The following is a 19,758-nucleotide window of genomic DNA, read 5'->3' as shown; positions in this document are numbered from 1 at the left end:
TCTTTTTTGGGACATCCCAAAAGATCAAAATTGGTTAACCCTAGGAGAGAACTTAGCATTCAGGTTTTTTCACTTGAGACCCTTCCCCGTCCCCTGTTTTTTTTTAATGTGCATTGTTTTGTGAGGTACTCAAATCAAGGTGGTGGTTATAAGAAATGAGAGCAATCTCTGAAACCGAGCTTTGTACTCTTAGCACCCTATTCAAACAGTAAGAGATCACGGATCTTTTAGATTTTCAAATAATAGTTGAAACCTAAAAAAAAAAATATGCATACCAATATTTACTTATTAAACATAGCGATGTTTAAAACTCTGCTATGTACAGGTATAACCATTTTTAACATTTTCCTCTTTAGTTCTAAGTTAAACGCGGTGACTAAATTTGACTTTTTCAGTCAAAAGGCAGTGGCAGATTAAACATAAAACCACCTAACTGCAGTTTTCGAAGAGAAAAGTTTCCACCCGACTCCTCCACTTTACTTGAACTATTTATCCATCTACAAGTAGTTTTTAGTCCATTTTTACTTCAAAGGTATAACTTTTACCCGAAAAGGAATATATTCTCATTCAAGGGCGTATCTAGAATTTTGTTCGGGAGGGGAGGGGGGTATAGAAACTTACAAAACGCATCAATTTGTTTAGATGCATTTTGTTCCGTTTTTACGAGTCGGATAGAATTTTTCTTTTTTTTGGGAGGGGGGGTTCAAGTTTGGTAACACGCCTTGATACGGCGTCTATTTACTGACAGAAAAATATGTCAGGTTGAGCACTCAACCCTTAGAATAAGAGTCGGATGCTGTACTTGCAGAGCTATCCTGGCTTATTTGCTTGGTTTCATATCTTTATTGTATATATATTACTGTATAAAAAGGTTTATCTCTCGCTGAGTGTATAGACTCCTCATTCCCGCACTCTTCTCGATAAAGCTTAGCGTATTCTCTACTGAAAACTCTTCATAAAATGACAAGTAAAGCAAGAAGGTCATTACAACTGAAATGTCTAACTTTTGCCTTCCCGTTTTCGTGTAAGCTTTATAGGAGTTACAGTCGAAATTTGTTAGGCCTCCTTGTAGCCCCTTTCGCTTTTTTCTGAAGTTAGAAACCATAGAAATGAAATAAAATAGCATCACGCCTTCTTGATAGGAAAATTAAGAGGCATGTTTTATTCCAGTCTGGAATTCCAGGGGTTTTAGTCCAATCGTATATACAAGTGGGATTGTCAGCCTCAGACATTTATCAGTAGGTTTTTCGTCTTTTTCCTCTATTTGTGTTTCGTCTGTGTTTTAATGCACTCTATCTAGGTTTTTCCATATTGTCCTGTCTTTAAATCCTATTTTTAGGCGAAACGCTACAAATTTTATTTTCAAAATCGCTCTTAAAGGAAAATTCGAATTATTGACAGCATTCTCTCGAGAACCTGAAAATCGTCTTGATAGTTTGAAAAAAAAGAAGAATTCGATTTGTTTCGGTCCATCGTAGACATCACTTGAACCACCCCCCCCCCCCTTGCGTACGTGCGTGCACTCAAAACTATTAACAACTGTAAATAAATATTTACAATTAAAAGAAGTTTCCTTCTTGCCCTTGGCCCCGTTCCTTTCTAATAAAGTTATACATGTGCTCAACAGAGTGTTTTTTTTGTATTGCAAGATCAATATAGCAATGAAATAAAGGAAGTTTCATTTCCTGATCATCCTCTGTAAAACAAGCCATTGGTGCAATGAGAAGAAACAACTTCCTCCTGGACTTTCAATTCTTTAGTTACTGGGAAAGGTACAGTTGGTATTGACAAGTCAAATTTAGTGCTACTTACCATAAGATAACAAAACCATATTTATTTTGGAATTTCGTTAGTACCCCTTTGAAACTAAATTCTGACAAAAGATGGTAAATCTTGTCGAGGAAAAACTGGAAATGTTCAAAATCTTTCGCTTGTATGTTTTATTGAAAACGAAATGTTCGAAAAAAGAAAAAACCTTCTTTGAATACTTGTTTCTGTGAATATCCGAAACTTGGTTAATGTTGACATTCACTAGTGAATGTCCGAAATTCCTTTTTCTCTGCTTGGATTTAATTAGCTTTGCGAATCAGCTTTTTCATTCTTATGCAAACTTTAATGGTAAAAATCAAAGTTAAAGATAGGTTAAGTTAAATTAGGAATAAATGTCAGAAATGGGTTAAAAACCTAACCTAACCTGTCACCATCAAACTTGCATAAAGCTGAATAAGTTGACTGGCAACGCTGACTAAATCCAAGGAGAAAAAAAAAGGTATTTCAGACATTCACCGGTGAATGTCGACATTCACCAATTTCGGACATTCAGGGTAACATACTTACATTAATAAAAATAATAGTTGCACGGTTTTTACCAGCACATGAATAGAAAAATTTTACATTTTAAACACAATTCCCGTGCCGGAGAAAAAATTTTTTTAAACTCTGATTCGAAACAAGTGCAAACCGAATATTCATGCAAATGAAGAGGTACCGTTTTCCAGCAAGCCAAACGAAATCCGACAAAAGAAGAGATATTTGACTTTTGTCAGAATCTAAATTAAGTTAACTTAGTTTTTGAATAAATGATAGAATTCTAATAATATATTAAAAAAACACAGCCGTTGAGATATAGAGGCTTAGGTCAACATTTGTCTGTGAGACCTCTCCCTAATTTTAAATGAACCAATCAGCAAGGACTTCAACGTTATCAGTTTACACGTACACCAATAAAAAAAAGTTGTTATTTTGTCCCAAAAGAATTTGGCAAATGTGCTCACATTGGTGACAAAAAAAAAATGTTTAATTTACCGTTATACAGCGAAAGAAAGACATTAAAAACAACTGTTTTATGTTCCATGACTATTTCCACCGAGTTTGTAGTTTAAAGGCGATTAGTAGAAAACCTTAAAATCCTTTATACTCGCTGTCTGTAGCAGGGTCAGCACCGAATCCCCAATTTATGGGGATTGGTGATCGTTAGTGCCCCAATGCCAGAAACACTGTCAATAGCATCCGAAAGCAGGAAATAAAAATTTTCAAGAATATGTCCCTTTGTTTTATTAGATAAAACTTTGTCAACACTAAGTAAAACCGCGTTAAAAAACGTGCCTCAGGGAAGCGTGACAGAAACACAGAGTATGAATATTTCGCATACATAAATAACTTGTTATTGGTTTTCTATAATAGAATTTGTATTATTCCATTAAGAGTATAGTAACTTATTTGAAATAAGGTTGCCCAGCCAAAGCTTGCGGGGATTGGAATGTTAACGTGACAAGATGCTAGTGCACGTATTATTTAACGACAAAAGGGACTGTAATATCCAGCAGTGCTAAGATTCAAAGTTCACCAAGAATAACTGAGGTCAGAAAATATTATATATAGGGCCTTTGATCTTTATAACAATCAATTAAAAAACTTTTTCCACAAAATAAGTTTTTCAATGAAAAGTAAAGAACTCCATTAAACAAAAAATGAGCAAAATTAAATCAAATAATCTACCAAGCGTGAAACTACCACAAATCAGCATCGATAAATAAATGAAACCCAAAACGAACAGAAATTACAATAATTAACCGAGTCAAACTCAAAACGAGCAGAAATTAATATAAGTTGGGCGCAAAACCCCTGTGTCTTCCCAAGGCGAGAACAAAATTTGCACTTTACTGAAAAATTTAAATTTCTTTACTTTTATAACTTTAATAAATCAAATAATATTAACATTTTGATTACTAAATTTCAGTATATGTATATTAAACTGACAATGCACATTCATTTATATTTTTCCAGTAAAGCGCAAGTTTTGTTCTGGCCTTGGGAAGGCATAGGGGTTGTGCACCCAACTTATGTTAATTTCTGCTCGTTTTGAGTTTGACTGGGTTAATTATTGTAATTTATGCTTGTTTTCGGTTTCCGTTATTTATCGATGCTGATTTTTGTGCAGTTTAACATTTGGTAGATTATTTGACTATACTTTTGTCCACTATTGTTTTAGTTGAGCGCTTTACTTTTCTTTGAAAAACTTAGTCATTACAAAAAGTTTTTTTTTATTTTAATTATTGTCGTGTACTTTTGAGATACTCTTTCTAGGGAAAAAGAAAATTGTACTTTAAATCTTTTCGTTTTTTAAGACTTTATAGTTTGGCCTGCTATTTGTATGCTGGATAAAAATTTTCGGCAATTTTTAACAACACACATCCTTTTAAAAATCTGGACACAACTAGTACTGTTTAATTTAGTTTCATAGCTCCTCTAGTTGACCTGAAATGAAAAACTTGATACCATTCGCAAAAAAAAATCTGTTTACTTTCTTTGAAAGCTTGGATACACTTACGCTATTTTGATTTGGATAAATTTTAAGAACAGAAGTAGCCCCGAAAGTTAGAACATAATACCCTCAGTCGTTCTTGGGATACTGCTGAGATACCTTATTGGGAATTAGCATTGTCACAGTGTATTTTGATTTAATCTTAAGGCAACATTTAGTTTTTAAACATAATGGGCAAATGGGAGGGTAGGCGTGGGAGGGTGGGACTGGAAGGGGGATTAGTTTCCCTCCAATCAATTTCGACTATTAAAAAGGGCATCAGCCCTTTCTATTTTCAATTGAAAAAGCCCTTTTAGAAGTTCCCACGACAACTCCTTCGATACGAAGTGTCCTGGTCTAAAATACAACAACAACAAAAAATAATACATTATACCCACATTGATCTTTACTTTAAAAATGTCAAGCCTTCCAATCACTTTTGACAAATTAAAAGGGCACTAGGTCTTTCGATTTCCAATCGAATGAGCCCTTTTGGAAACGACAACGCTTTCTATAAGCACCTTATATACGACCAGAGAATTAATTACAGCCCCTATCCTAAAGGCAATTAGGGGAGAGGTCATCTTCTAAGATTGAGTTTTTAGAGACTTCATCTGTGATAAGCAACATGGTCGTCTCAAAATTTTGAAGGGATGTGTTTGGGGATATGGTTGGTATGAGAAGGGCGGAAGTCATTTTCCCATCACTTTTAACAATTAAAAATTGCCTCAGCCCTTTCAATTTCCAATCAAATGAGCCCTTTTGAAGTTTTTACGACAACACTTTCAATAAATACCCCCAGGGCATAACTTATAATCCTTGCCCTGAGTGCTGGGGGGGGGGTGTCTGCTTGTACGATCTGAGTTCTGGAGCTTCCTACTGTGTTGAACAAAATGATGATCTGAAAATTTGATCGGTCGCGTATGGGGGGCTGGGGGTTAGGCAACTGTGGTTAATTACCCTCTAATCCCTTTTAACTAATACATAGAATGCGAGTCTTTTCAGTCTCAAAGTAAATAAGCCTCTTTTGAAGTTTTACGACACTTCTATAAAAACCTTATATACCCCCTCGACAGAACTTAGAACCTTTGCCCTTGGGGCTCTGGGGGGTTTTTCATACAAAATTTCCAGAACTTTCAACTGCGTTGAACAAAATGGCTATCTCTAAACTTTGATTGAATGTTTTTGGGGAAGTGGTGGGTGTAAGAGGGGGGTTAATTACTCTCCACTCATTTTCGACTATTAAAAACGGCAATTTCAATTTCCAATCAAATGAGCCCTTTTTGAAATTTCTATAACAACTTTCTATATAAACTTTATATGCACCAGGGCATATATTAGAACCCTTGCACTGAGGGTTCGGAGGGGTGTATCATCCTAAAAAACCCAATTTCTATAACTGTCAACTACATTGAACAAAGTGGATATCGCAAAGCTTTACTGGAATGCGTCAGGGAAAATGTGAGGTGTGAAAAAGGCGTTAGTCACTATGCAAACATACTCAACTATTAAAAAGGCACCAACCATTTCGACTTCTGACTGAATCAGCTCCTTTGAAGTTTCTACGCTTTCAATAAAAACCTTATATGCCCCCAGGACATAACTTACAGCCCTTTCCCTGAGGGCTGTGGGGGAGGGGGGGGGGTGCCATCCTTAAAGACCTAATTTCCAAAACTTTCAACTACTTTGAATAAAATGGCTATCTAAAATATTAATTGGATGTTTTTTGCTCTGAAGACTGTCGGGGAAGTGTCCTGCTCAAAGGTATAATTTCCTGAACTTTGAACTGCGTAGAACAAAATGGCTATCTCAAAATCTTTATTGGATGTGGTTGGGGAAATGGTGGGCATGGAAGGGGTGTTAGCTGCTTTCCAATCACTTCTGCTATTAAAAAGGGCACTAGCCATTTCAATTTCCTATCGAATGAACCCTTTTTGAAGTTTCTACGACAACGCGTTATATAAAAACCTTATATGCCCCCTGGGCAAAATTTAAACCCTTGCCCTGAGGGATGTGGGGGGGGGTTCATCCTCAAAGACCTAATTTCCAGAATTTAAAACTACTTTGAATAAAATGGCTATCTCAAAGTTTTTATTAGATGTGTTTGGGGAAAAGGTGGGCGTGAGGGGCGGGTTAGTTGCCCTCTAATCCCTTTTGACTGTTAAAAAGAGCACTAGCCCTTTAGATTTCCAATTGAATGAGCCTTTTTTAAAGTTTCTACGACAACGCCTTCTATAAAAAACCTTATATGCACCCAGGGCATAACTTACAACCCTTGCCCTAAGGACTGGGGGGGACTGTTCTCAAAAACATAATTTCTATCTGGAAATCAACTACGCTGAACAAAAGGGATATCTCAAAATTTTGATTGGATGTGTTTCGGAAAAGGTGGGCGTGGAGGGGGTGTTAGTTGCCTTCCAATCACTTTCGACAATTAAAAAGGACACAAGCAACTCCAATTTCCAATTGAATGAGCCCTTTTCGAATTTTCTACGACAACTTCTTCGATACGAAGTGCCCTGCTTTAAAGGTTAAAATTAATAAATAATACATTGTGCCAACAATGTATTAACATCTTTCTTATATACCCCAGGGCATAACTTAAAATCCTTGCCCTGAGGGTTGTGGGGGAGTGTCCTCCTCTTTAATTAGTCTCCGTTTCTTGTCTAGTGCTGGAGTGTCTCGTATAACATCGTTCTTATATGCCCTCAGGGCATAACTTAAAACCCTTTCCTCGAGGGTTGTGGGGGAGTGTCCTCCTCAAAAAAATATTTTCTATTTGGAAATCAACTACGCTGAACAAAATGGCTATCTCAAAATTTTGATTGGATGTGTTTAAGAAAAAGTGGATGTGGAAGAGGTGTTATTCGTTTTCCAATCACTTTCGACTATTATGATGGTTACACGCAATTCCAATTCTTAATTGAATGAATTCTTTTCAAATTTTCTACGAAAATCTCTTCGATATGAAGGTCCCTGCTTTAAAGGTTAAAATTAATAAATAATAAATTATGCCAACATTGTATTAACATTTTTCTTATAAGCCCCAAGGCATAACTTAAAACCCTTGCCCTGAGGGTTGTGGGGGAGTGTCCTCCTCTTTAATTAGTCTCCGTTTCTTGTCTAGTGCTGGAGTGTCTCGTATAACATCGTTCTTATATGCCCTCAGGGCATAACTTAAAACCCTGTCCTCGAGGGTTGTGGGGGAGTGTCCTCCTCAAAAAAATATTTTCTATCTGGAAATCAACTACGCTGTACAAAATGGCTATCTCAAAATTTTGATTGGATGTGTTTGGAGGAATGATGGGCGTGGGGGGGCTAGTTGCCCTCCAATCACTTTCGACTAGTAAAAAGGGCACTAGGCCACTCCAATTTCCAATCGATTGAGCCCTTTTCGAAGTTTCTACAACAACTCCTTCGATACGAAGTGCCCGGGTATGGAGAAAAAAAACATTGTGCCCACATCGTTCTTTACTTAGGCAGCTCTAGTAAGCTGCCTATGATAACTGAGGTTTGCTGAGGAAAATCGAACATCAGTAGAATCTGTAGGACCAAAAATGAGCAAAAATAAAATCAAATAATCTACCAAGCGTGAAACTACCACAAATCAGCATCGATAAATAAATGAAACCCAAAACGAACAGAAATTACAATAATTAACCCAGTCAATCTCAAAACGAGCCGACATTAACATAAGTTGGGCGCAAAACCACTATGCCTTCCCAAGGCCAGAACAAAATTTGCACTTTATTGAAAAAATTTAAATGTTTTTACTTTTATAACTTCAATAAATCAAATAATATTAACATTTTGATTACTAAATTTCAGTATATGTATATTAAACTGACAATGCACATTCATTTATATTTTTCCAGTAAAGTGTAAGTTTTGTTCTGGCCTTGGGAAGGCATAGGGGTTGTGCACCCAACTTATGTTAATTTCTGCTCGTTTTGAGCTTGACTCGGCTATTTATTGTATATATTTTTTTTTTTGGCCTGCTATTTGTATGCTGGAGAAAAATTTTCAGCAATTTTTAACAACACACACACCCTTTTAAAAATCTGGACCCAACTAGTACTGTTTAATTTAGTTTCATACCTCCTCTAGTTGGCCTGAATTGGAAAACTTAATACCATTCGCAAAAAAATCTGTTCACTTTCTTTGATAGCTTGGATATGCTAAGGCTATTTAGATTTGGTTAAATTTTAAGAGCAGAAGTAGCACCGAACTTTTGAACATAATACCTTTAGTCGTTCTTGGGATACTGCTGATATGCCTTATTGGGAATTAGCATTATCACAGTGAATTTTTATTTAATCTTAAGGCAACATTTAGTTTTTAAACATAATGGGCAAATGGGAGGGTGGGCGTGGGAGGGTCGGACTGGAAGGGGGATTTGTTGCCCTCCAATCACTTTCGACTATTAAAAAAGGCATCAGCCCTTTCTATTTTCAATTGAAAAAGCCCTTTTCGAAGTTCCCACGACAACTCCTTCGATACGAAGTGCCCTGGTCTAAACAACAACAACAACAAAAAATAATACATTATACCCACATCGATCTTTACTTTAAAAATGTCAAGCCTTCCTATCACTTTCGACTATTAAAAAGGGCACTAGGCCTTTCGATTTCCAATCGAATGAGCCCTTTTGGAAACGACAACGCTTTCTATAAACGCCTTATATACCCCCAGGGCATACATTACAACCCTTACCTTAAGGTCTGTTAGGGTGGTTGTCATCCTCTAAGACCGAATTTTCAGAACTTTCAACTACGTTAAACAAAATGGCTATCTCAAAATTTTGATTGAATGTGTTTGGGGAAATGATGGGCGTGAGAGGGGCGGTAGTCGCTCTCCAAAAATTTTCAAAACATTTTCAAACATTTTCAAATATTTTCAACATTTAAAAATGACCCTAGCCCTTTCAATTTCCAATCAAATAAGCCCTTTTGAAGTTTCTACGACAAAACTTTGAATAAAAATCTTACATGCCCCTAGGGCATAACTAACAACCCTTGCCCTGAGTGCGGGGGGGGGTATCATTTTCGAAGAGATATTATACAGAAATTTATATTATTTCGAACCAACCGGCTATCGTAATAATTTTATTTTATGTGTTTGGGAGCCGACGTGGCGTGATAAGGGGATTAGTTACCCTCTACTGACTGTCAAATATTATAAAGGGCCATAACCCTCTCAATTTCGAAATGAATGAGCCCCTTTTGAAGTTTTTACGACAACTCTATCTATAAAAACCTTATATACCCCAAGGGCATAAATTGCAACCTTTGCCCTGGGGGCTCTGGGGGGCTTGTCATCCTTAAATATATAATTTCCAGAACTTTCAACTACGTTGAACAAAATGGCTATCTCTAAACTTTGATTGAATATTTTTGGGGAAATAGTGGGCGTAAGAGGGGGGTTATTTACTGTCAAATCACTTTCGACTGTTAAAAAGGGCCATTTAAATTTCCAATCAAATGAGCCCTTTTTGAAATTTCTATAACAACTTTCTATATAAACTTTATATGCCCCAGGGCATATAAACCCTTGCACTGAGGGCTCTGAGGGGGTTATCATCCTAAAAGACTTAATTTCCAGAACGGTCAACTACAAAATTTTGATTGGATGTGTTTTGGAAAATGAGGGACGTCGCTATCCAATCACTTTCAACTATTAAAAAAGGCACCAGCCCTTTCAATTTCCAATTGAATGAGCCCTTTTGAAGTTTCTACGACAACGCTTTCAATAAAAACTTTATATGCCCCCAGGGAATAAGTTACAACCCTTGCACTAAGGGCTCTGAAGGGGTTATAATTCTAAAAGACCTAATTTCCAGAACTTTCAACAAAGTTGAACAAAATGAATATCTCAAAATTTTGAATGGATGTGTTTGGGAAAATGGTGGGCGTGAGAAGGGCGTTAGTAGCTATCCAATCGCTTTCAACTATTAATAAGAGCACTAGCCCTCTCAATTCCCAATTGTATGAGCCCTTTTGAAGTTTTTACGACAACGTTTTCAATAAAATCTTATATGCCCCCAGGGCATAACTTAAAGCCTTGCCCTGAGGGCTGTGGGGGGAGGGGCTGTCACCCTTAAAAATGTAATTTCCGAAACTTTCAACTACGTTGAATAAAATGGCTATCTAAAAGTTTTGATTGGATGTGTTTGGGGAAAAGGTGGGCGTGAGAGGGGGGTTACTTGCCCTCAAATCACTTTCGACTATTAAAAAGGATGCTAGCTCTTTGAATTTCAAATCGAATGAGCCCTTTTTCAAGTTTCTACGACAAAGATTTCAATGAAAACCTTATATGCCCCCAGGGCATAACTTATAATCCTTGCCCTGAGGGTTGTGGGGCAAGGACTCAAAAATATATTTTTTATCTGGAAATCAACTACGCTTAACAAAATGGCTATCTCAAAATTTTTATTGGATGTGTCTGGGGGAATGATGGGCGTAGGGGGGGGGCCTAGTTGCCCTCCAATCACTTTCGACTATTAAAAAAGGCACTAGCCCTTTGAATTTCCAATCAAATGAGCCTGTTTCGAAGTTTCTGCGACAACGCCTTCTATAAAAATCTTATATACCCTCAGGGTATAACTTAAAATCCTTGCCCGAAGGGTTGTGGGGGAGTGTCCTCCTCAAAAACATACTTTTTATTTGGAAATCAGCTACGATGAACAAAATGGCTATCTCAACATTTTGATTGGATGTGTTTGGGGAATGATGGACGTGGGGAGGGGGGCTAGTTGCCCTCCAATCACTTTCGACTATTAAAAAGGGCACTAGAACTCTCAATTTCCAATCGAATGAGCCCCTTTTGAAGTTTCTACGACGACCCCATATGAAGTGCCCTGCTCTGAAGGAAAAAAATAATAAATTATACATTGTGCCAACATCGTTCTTATATGCCCTCAGGGCATAACTTAAAACCCTTTCCCCGAGGGTTGTGATAAATCGCTAAAACATGCTGGTTTTAAGAGTCATTTGAGAATTCACAAAGTGACAAGAGCCAATCCCCTCCCCCCCGATATTGATTTTGCACACCAAACTAGAGCGTTTCCTCTAACAAGTTGGTTGTATGTCAAAATACCTCGATATACTATTAAGGTTTAGAGGCCGGATCCCTTCGTTGTATATTGAAGGTTGTGGTTTTTTACTGCTATTGATGAAAATTTGCCAAAATAAATTTCAATTATTGAACATCCCTGCCAAAGGTAGGTTAAGGATTAATTATGTCTTGTGTCTCTTATTTTGATGCTGCAACAATTTACTTTGACGTAGGCTACTTAATTATTACAAGTAAAAGCACCCCAGCGACAATTCATCCATTGTTATTCTTGCTTTACTGAAAGCTCTAATTTCCCAAGATGCATCGATGCATCGATTATGGTATACAAGAATTTATCGTATTTGATATTACTTCCTTATTGCGAAGAAACAACACATATATTCTTCGTAGTATTCCTAAGAGAGAATATTAGAAAATTGGAACAATAGCCCATAGAGATGAAACCAATCCGTAACCGATTTTTCTTTTATCCTATTTGTTTATTCATTTTCTGATGGAATTTAAAAGGGGCTAGGCACTATCTGTCACGGATGTACACGAATCTTTACCCCTAATCCTTACAATTCGCCCTATCACCTTTTACTATGCGGTTAATTATGTTCTACACCCGCAAATCTAACCCTACATATGCACCATCTTGCATCTGGTATGCACAGGAAGAAAATATATAGCCTCTTGGGAATTACCTTATGTCTATTTTATTGTAATTCGTTTTTATTGTTTTTTTTTTCCTGGCATTGGTGGAGACTACAATCAATTACCATTTTTGATAGTTCTTTTTTTATTCTTTTGTTTTTCATTGTAAATTATTCCAGGACTCCCTGTCGAAATCTGACAGCATAAACTAAATCTAGGCCCGAAAATAAGCAGTATTTTCACAAAATTTTCGCCCTCCCTTCAAATTTAACCCTCCCCCCCCCCCCTAAATTTTGAGATTCAACTTTTTTTGTCATTATGACTGAAAATAAGTTTTCCTGAAAATTTTATTGAAAAGAACAAGAAAATTGCAAAACCTAGATTTTAAAAATACATTTTACCTCCACCCTATATTTTGTTGAACTGACACCTCTGGTGAACTTTCTTACAAGACTTATATCTAAGCTATATTATAGTCGCAAATGTGAATAATATCAACTTTCAAGCGCCCCCCCCATCACCTACAAAGATATGGACGCCTGGAAAGCTTTTGTACTAATAAAAAGGCGTTCTGTTTTTAATTCTCTTGAAGTTTACAAAAGGATGTCAGGTTAAGACCCATAAACAATGAGGTTCTACTCGTACCGAGAATTAGCTAGCGCTAATTGAGCCAATCAGATTCTTTGTAGGATTTTCTTATTGGCTGAAAAATTTTATGAAAAAACCAATTGGCCCAAATTAGCGCTAGTTAAGTCTCGGAAATAGTAAAATCTAATTGTGAATGTACCTTAAAAGATAGTGCCAAACCTATGCTAAAGGACAGTAGTTCTTAATAAGGTACTTGTATGATATACCCACTACCTAATATTCTTCTAATATGTTTCTCTGACGCCCAATCCTAATAAAATATACTATGATAAAAATCCTATAAAACGTAAGATAAAAATATAGTACTTTAGAAACAAATTTGGGCTATTTGCACATTAGGGGGGGGGGGGGGTAAAGTATATCGGGTCTGCTTGCCTAGTGTGCTAGTTACAATTATTCTGCATTTTATGTAATAAGAATTGTTTTCTAACTTCATATTGTCCAAATACTTCCCCACCCCTAGTGTGCAAATATATAGCCCAAATCTCTTTGTCTTGTCTCACGCTAAGCTGAAAGAAACTACCAAAAAAAACGGTTCTACAATGCGTCAATGAATGAACAATTTGAGCGGTAGGAGGTTTGTCATACAAGTACCCTTGATAATAGTAAAAACTGAAATCCAAAACATATATTTCAGCTCTTGCGCTTTCCTACAAAAATTAGTAGTGTTTAACATAAGGCCGATGGAAATGCCGCAGTCGATATGTTCCTCAACATGTTCCAGTAGCACTACAATTGTGACGAGACTTAAATTCTTATGTTATTTTTTTCAAAGCTTATGTTCCATTAAAGTTTGCATAGTTTAAGGGGATAGACCACACAACATGCGTGTATTAAGGCCAATGTTACTATGTTCTATGTTATCAATGTGATCCGTAGCTCCTATGATCTTCAACACAGGATTTTACAAAGACCAGGAAGTTTCGAGTAAATAGGAAATCGGTACTCCTATAATTAATCCTCTATCCTCCTATAGTTTCTTGAAATTTCAGTCTGATGCATTTATTTTTGTAGCTATCGATACTTTTATGATTACTCCTGTAGTTTCTCGAACTTTCATTGTAATGCATTTATTTTTGCAACTTTCAAATGTGCCCATCCTAAATCCCAACGCTGAAATAAATTTATCTCCAAGTGCTGGCCTTAGAATTAGATTTATTAATTTAAAATGAACCAATTCATGCAAAAATGCATACTTAATATGGGATATTTTAAAACATTCTTGATTTGGGGGTAAAAATAACGGTTTCATAAAGAAGTATTATTCTAAGAAGTATCAAACGAAAATACAATACATAGATGCAAGGCCGTATACAGAGGGGGGAGGAGGTTACGGACTTTGTCCCCCCCCCCCCCGGAATTTTTTGTCCGGATCGTAAAAATGTAACAAAATGCATATAAACGATTTTTGATGCGTTCTGAAATTTTTTTATTGTAAAATCCCCGAACAATAGTCCTGGATGCGCCCTTACGGGCTTGACCAGTTAGAAAAAAAAATATATCTAAAGTCCTGGAATGATTTAATGATTCAAACACAGGTTTAAGGCAATATTCTTGATAATATACTCATCCTCGCAGGCAGAAGGTTCCCATATACAGACACAGACTAGTGCTTTTGATAGATTACTTTGGATAGCAGGGGAGAAAAAAGACTACAATAAGGACAAAATACTTACTGTTCTCCTATGACTCTTCTACTGTTATTTATACTCTTTTGTAGTTCTGCCTTTTCTGCTTCTAATCTGTCGATAGTAAGCTTGAGATTATCTATTTCTGACCCACTGCCCTGACTTTCAAAACTTTTTCTTGTATTATTTTCTTTGCCTAGAAGTCGCTCTAGCTCACTGATTCTGCTAATATACTTTTGATACGACGCTGAATTTGTTTCTCCTTCTTCAATAAGTTTAAAATTAAGTTCTGCATTGACATGTTCAAGTTCAGAGATTTTTTCTTCTAAGGATGTCACTAGCTGATAAGAAGCGTTCAATTTGGATATCAGATCGTTGTCATTATTTTTAGATTGAAGAAGGGATATAAATTTTTTCTCGCTAGTCTCTAAAACTAAAATTTTTTCTTGTAATTGACGCTCATTTTCTTCGAAGCAACGCATCTCTTTACGATGTTGATCTTCCACTCGGGACATGATTGCATCAGCTTCCTGTAGAGTTTCACGATACGCCCTTTCTTTTCTTTCTAGATCAATATTTTTCTGCCGCAGAGCACACTCTTCGTGAAGCAAGTTTCTTACCCTCTCAATTAATATTTCACCAGAATCATCATCAAAAACAAATTCACTTATTGATGCAAAATCACTTGTCGTTTCTGGCCTTTTCATCATATCGAACTCCAGCTCTTGACAAATATCATTTAGAAGACCACGCAGTTTATTTATTTTAATTTGAGATTCGTTTTCTTTTGCACCCAATTCTTCATAATCTTTCAAAAATGCTTGTTTTTGAAGAGTCATTTCTTTACGGTAAAATTCATCTAACTGTCGAAGTTCAGATTCTAAGAACTTGATGCGGTTGGATGTCTCATTGGTCGACTTCTCTTTCCCACATTCGTACTGCTTAATCTGCTCATTCAAACTATGTTGTTTTTCCAGACCTTCTTCAATCTGCTTCTCAGCAAGTTTTAAGTTCTCTGTCATCTCTTCCACTTGTAGGTTTATTTTTTGCTTTTCTTCTTCATAAGAGCGTCTCAACCCTGCTTTCTCTTTTTGGAGGCTGTCAATTTGATCCAGATAAAACCTTTCAAGTTCTTTATTTAGATAAATCTCGTTATTTTCATTCAAATCGGAGTTAAACGTGTCTTTTATATAAATACTGACAGTATCAGAGGTATTCTTGTTGCTATACAGTTTCATACACTCGCGCAAAGCCTCTAAATTCTGTTTAATACACCATACATCACTATCATCACCTTTTTCTATGCCAATATCTGAAAAGGCCCCAATGACTTCGTATTCGATTTCTTCAAGGTAACTCATTAATGATTTCCCATTGGTCATTTCTGTTTCTAGTCGATTTACAGTGTTGACTAATGCAACTTCTGCTGCCCCTAATTTCTCTAGAAGATTATTAATTTCAGCTTTAGCTTCATTCCATTTAGTTTGCAGATGTCGCTTTTCTTCGTTTATATTGTGAATGTTTTCTTTAAGTTCTTTCAGGCTACTAGATTCGCTTTCAAATTGTACTGCTTTGTCACATTTGTCTGTAAGCAGAGGGAGCACTGGTGCTAGCCTTAAGTGCTCAACACTCTTTTTAAACTTTCTCAGCGTCTCGATTTCTTTTACAACCATTTCAAAATCTTCAAATTCAGTTTGACTGGAAAAATCACAATGACGGCTGTCTTCAAATCCAGAATCGTCAAAAATTCCGCTTTCTTGCAATTTTTCTGATCGCATTTCTGGTAGCCGTATTCTAGTAACGTTTTTCGACTGCTTGTCTTGGCATTCTTCCAATAGATCAGTCTGTTCTCTTACTTTTTGAAGTAGCTCTTGGTATGATTCCAAAATGGAGACAGTTCGCTGAATTATTGACTTCTCCTCAGGGTATGTTAACCGAGCAGCTAAAGACCGCAGATTGCTTTTGTTTTCTTCAATTTTTGAGTTCTAAAAAAGAGCAGAAAAATATATCGGTTTTGTGGCCAATGCAGGTTCTCATGTGAACTCTTTGCAGTTGGTTAATTTTACCAGACACGCGGCGCATTTCCGTATTTTATTTTACGGGTTGTTAATTTGGTTATTAACCTTGACACAAAACCGCTACTTCCGTTTAAATTTCGTTCAAAGATTTATTATAAAAATAAAGATATACGTAATATGAAATTATTCACCGCTCTTCATATGCCACAAAATCAATTAAAGCTCCAGGAAAATTGCACCAAAACTGATTTCAATGTTTTCAGGGCTATAGAAACGATTTCTAGACCAAATCTATCATACAAATCAAATATTACTTTCTCTTTTTAATCTTATTTTTTTTTTCAAAATAAACCATGCACAAAAGAAATTATTTCTAAATGATTGAAATATCCTTAATTTAATTTAAAAAATTTTTGTTTTCATTAGAAAAAAAAACAATACAAAATAAATAAAAAATGAAACATTTACAACCATTGATGGTTAAAAAAAAATTTCCAGGAAGATGAATAAAAAAACTTTTGAAAAAACTCTTGTATATTTCAATATATTTGGGCTTAAAATTACTCAATCGTATACCAGTTTGTATTTCCTTACGAAAATAAAAAGGCTGTGGCATCTTAAGAAGATAATAAATGTAAAAACACACAAAAAAAGCAAATACAAACTTAGATTTTATGTTGTTACAAGACGTCTGACCTAGACGGAAAAATTACTAGTTTCCTTCTGAATTTTATCCGAAAATTTCTTAGAACAATAATTGCATAATATAAACATTATTCATGCATCCAACGATACAAATTCAATTGCAACTGCTTGAAAATTGTTCCCAAATTCATTCTTTTTTATATCTGATTTTTCAAGAGTACTAGAAACAATTTCTATAACTCAAGTATCTAACAAATTCAACTATCAATGTTGAGGTTTTATGGAAAATAATACAAACAACAGCTTACCTATTAGTTTTATACCATTAAAATCTATGACAAATAAAAACTGAAAGAATTTTAGCACAGAAACAGGTTTAAGGCGAGTAAAAAAGTCAAAATAGAGAAAAAAGAAGGTAAATATTTCGCCTTTGTCAAGCTAAGCGTATTAAGTACACGTGAGAACAAAATACAAAAAAAGAATGAAAACAGAAACAATAAGAAACCAGCAAAGTTAGAACAAATGCTAAAAGCAAGTTTAAGAAGGAAAGTAAAAAAAAATCTAAAAAATAAAACAAACCAAATGTACAATAGTTACTCCGCCAAGTCTAGGTTTTAACAAAATAAAACAGTTAACTCAGTTACTTCAGCTAAAACTATAAAGTAACAAAACATAGCAAACAATTTGAGTTACCTTTGTTACATTCATAAAGTAACCAAAATTAGAATTTAGAAAACACTTATTAATTCTGCGGAGAAATAGTCCTAATGTTGACATCTCTGCAGCTTCAAGTCTAGATTTTAGATACTGAATTCAATTGATTCACTAGATGGTTTTCGTTTTTTAGTTATCTTCTCTTAATAATAATTTAATTTTCCCCATTTTGTATATTATTACAAGTTGAGTTAATATTCGGATTACTAGTATTCAGTAATCCGAATATTAAATGGTGGAGGTGGGAACCGAGGGACATTTTTTCCCCCTATATCTGTTTGTCCCCTCGCCCCTTATTTGTAATATGTGTCATTTTTTGGGTATTCTCATCAAACAAAACGAAAAAAAACTTTATTATCCCTCCCCCCCCCCCTGTATTTGAAAGATCATTCCTCCCTCCAATGTGTTCAGGAATCGGCACCACTAGCACTATTTTAAATTCAGAATTTTTTTTAGACAATCTTTGTACAAGATTCATTTACAGAACTCAACACTGCAATAGCAAAAGAGTAATAACATTGGATTACCCATTCAACAGTTTTTTCAACATAATCGGTGCTACCATCTTGCTCAAAGCCCCCTTCCTTTATGACCGGATATAGCCTAAAGCTATATAGAAAAATTTCTAATTCTATTGATTCGTATTATTTTAGTATTTATTTCTCATCAATAATCGTTTTTGATGCCAAATAATGCCAATTTAAAAATCACAAAAAATTATTAAATTTTCAAATATAGCTCAGGGCTACACATAGGAATAAGGAGGGGGGTCTAAAGTCAATTGTCAAAGTTGTGCTCATTATATTCGGAAAGTATGTTGAATGAGAAATCGAATGGTTCTACTACAACTAATAGTTCATCTACTACTAATAGTTTCTTAGTTCAGAAATAAGCCGTGGACCAGGATTATAATTTTTTATTTATTTCATATTCAAAGTCACTTCCAGTTTAACTGACCACCTCCCCCACCCTAATACTTAGACAGAGGCCTGGGCTGTATTTTCAATTTATTCATCTTGTTGGTGTTTATTTTTCAAACTTGTATTATTTATTGGGGTTATTAACCAACGCCTGATGAGAAACAAGTGCAAAAAATAAATCAAACCAACAGAATAGAAAATTTTCGTGAATGGCCTAGAACTATACCTCCTTATTTTGGGGCTGTGGGGGGAAGACTTAGTCGAGATGAAGTAAGAAATATGTTGTTATAGTGCTTAGTTCAGAATAGGAGATCAATTTCGCTGTTACCAAATCAGACAAATAGCTACAAATTAAAACCTTGAATTTATCATAAGGAAGAGGAGATGAAACTTAACATTTTCGCTGATTTTTTGCAATATTTTAATTACAAAGTAAAAATATATTTAAACAATTATTTACCTATCTAAACTATGGCCAATGTAATTTCAAGAGTTGCTACTAGAAAAATAACACTTTTTTTTAAATTCAGTTCATAGTGTGTGCAGTATTTCTCGTTATCTCGGGGTGGAGCAACATAACCCCAACCACAGTTGAATTTCGCAAAATTAATTGCACGGAGTACGGTTACTATAATTAATGACACTAATGGCATTAAGTTGAAAATTTGATGAAAAGTTCAGGGGAAAATTCAATTAAACGAAAACTCGACAAGCATTCAGATATTAAATAGGCATATAAGCAATATAGGGCATATAAGGACATAGGCAGCGATGCCTTATTATAGCTAGTAATATCATTGATGTTTTAAAGAACTAATTCGATTCGAATTAAAAGTTTTAGTGCCCTCTTTAAGAGTCAAAAGTGATTGGCTCATAATTGTCCAAACCCTTCCAATCAAAATTTTAAGACAGCCATTTTTTTAGCATAGTTGAACGGTCTAGTAACTATATCTCTAGAGTTATTGGGTAGGTTACCCTCCCCCACAGTTATGTAATTTGAACGAACTTTGTGTATGGTGGTTATCAATAAGACATCTCAGCAGTATACCTATAAACACTGAGTCCGTTGATTTTGAATTAAAAATCAAGTACTTTGCAATAGGCATCAAGACATGGCTAATTGTAGAAAAAACCCAAACACTATTCACCATATTACTAATCATCAGAAATTC

General features: G+C 35.4%; 1 protein-coding gene across 2 annotated transcripts in view; it reads right to left on the bottom strand.

The window, feature by feature from the left end:
* The window catches only part of LOC148940116 (uncharacterized), a 307,698-nt gene that overhangs the window by 17,845 nt on the left and 270,095 nt on the right, over positions 1–19,758 (bottom strand). For both annotated transcript variants that reach the window (XM_089106482.1, XM_089106483.1), the window contains exon 9: positions 14,338–16,274. In XM_089106482.1, the coding sequence (XP_088962608.1) occupies positions 14,338–16,274 (1,937 nt within the window). The remainder of the gene's footprint in view (positions 1–14,337; positions 16,275–19,758) is intronic.

The sequence above is a fragment of the Artemia sp. Qi Xiang Cuo genome, chromosome 20 (assembly GCF_049724085.1).
Source record: "Artemia sp. Qi Xiang Cuo chromosome 20, ASM4972408v1, whole genome shotgun sequence".
Classification (NCBI taxonomy): Eukaryota; Metazoa; Arthropoda; class Branchiopoda; order Anostraca; family Artemiidae; genus Artemia; species Artemia sp. Qi Xiang Cuo.
Note: the sequence above shows the minus strand (reverse complement) of the source record. Positions and strands in the feature narration are given on the sequence as shown.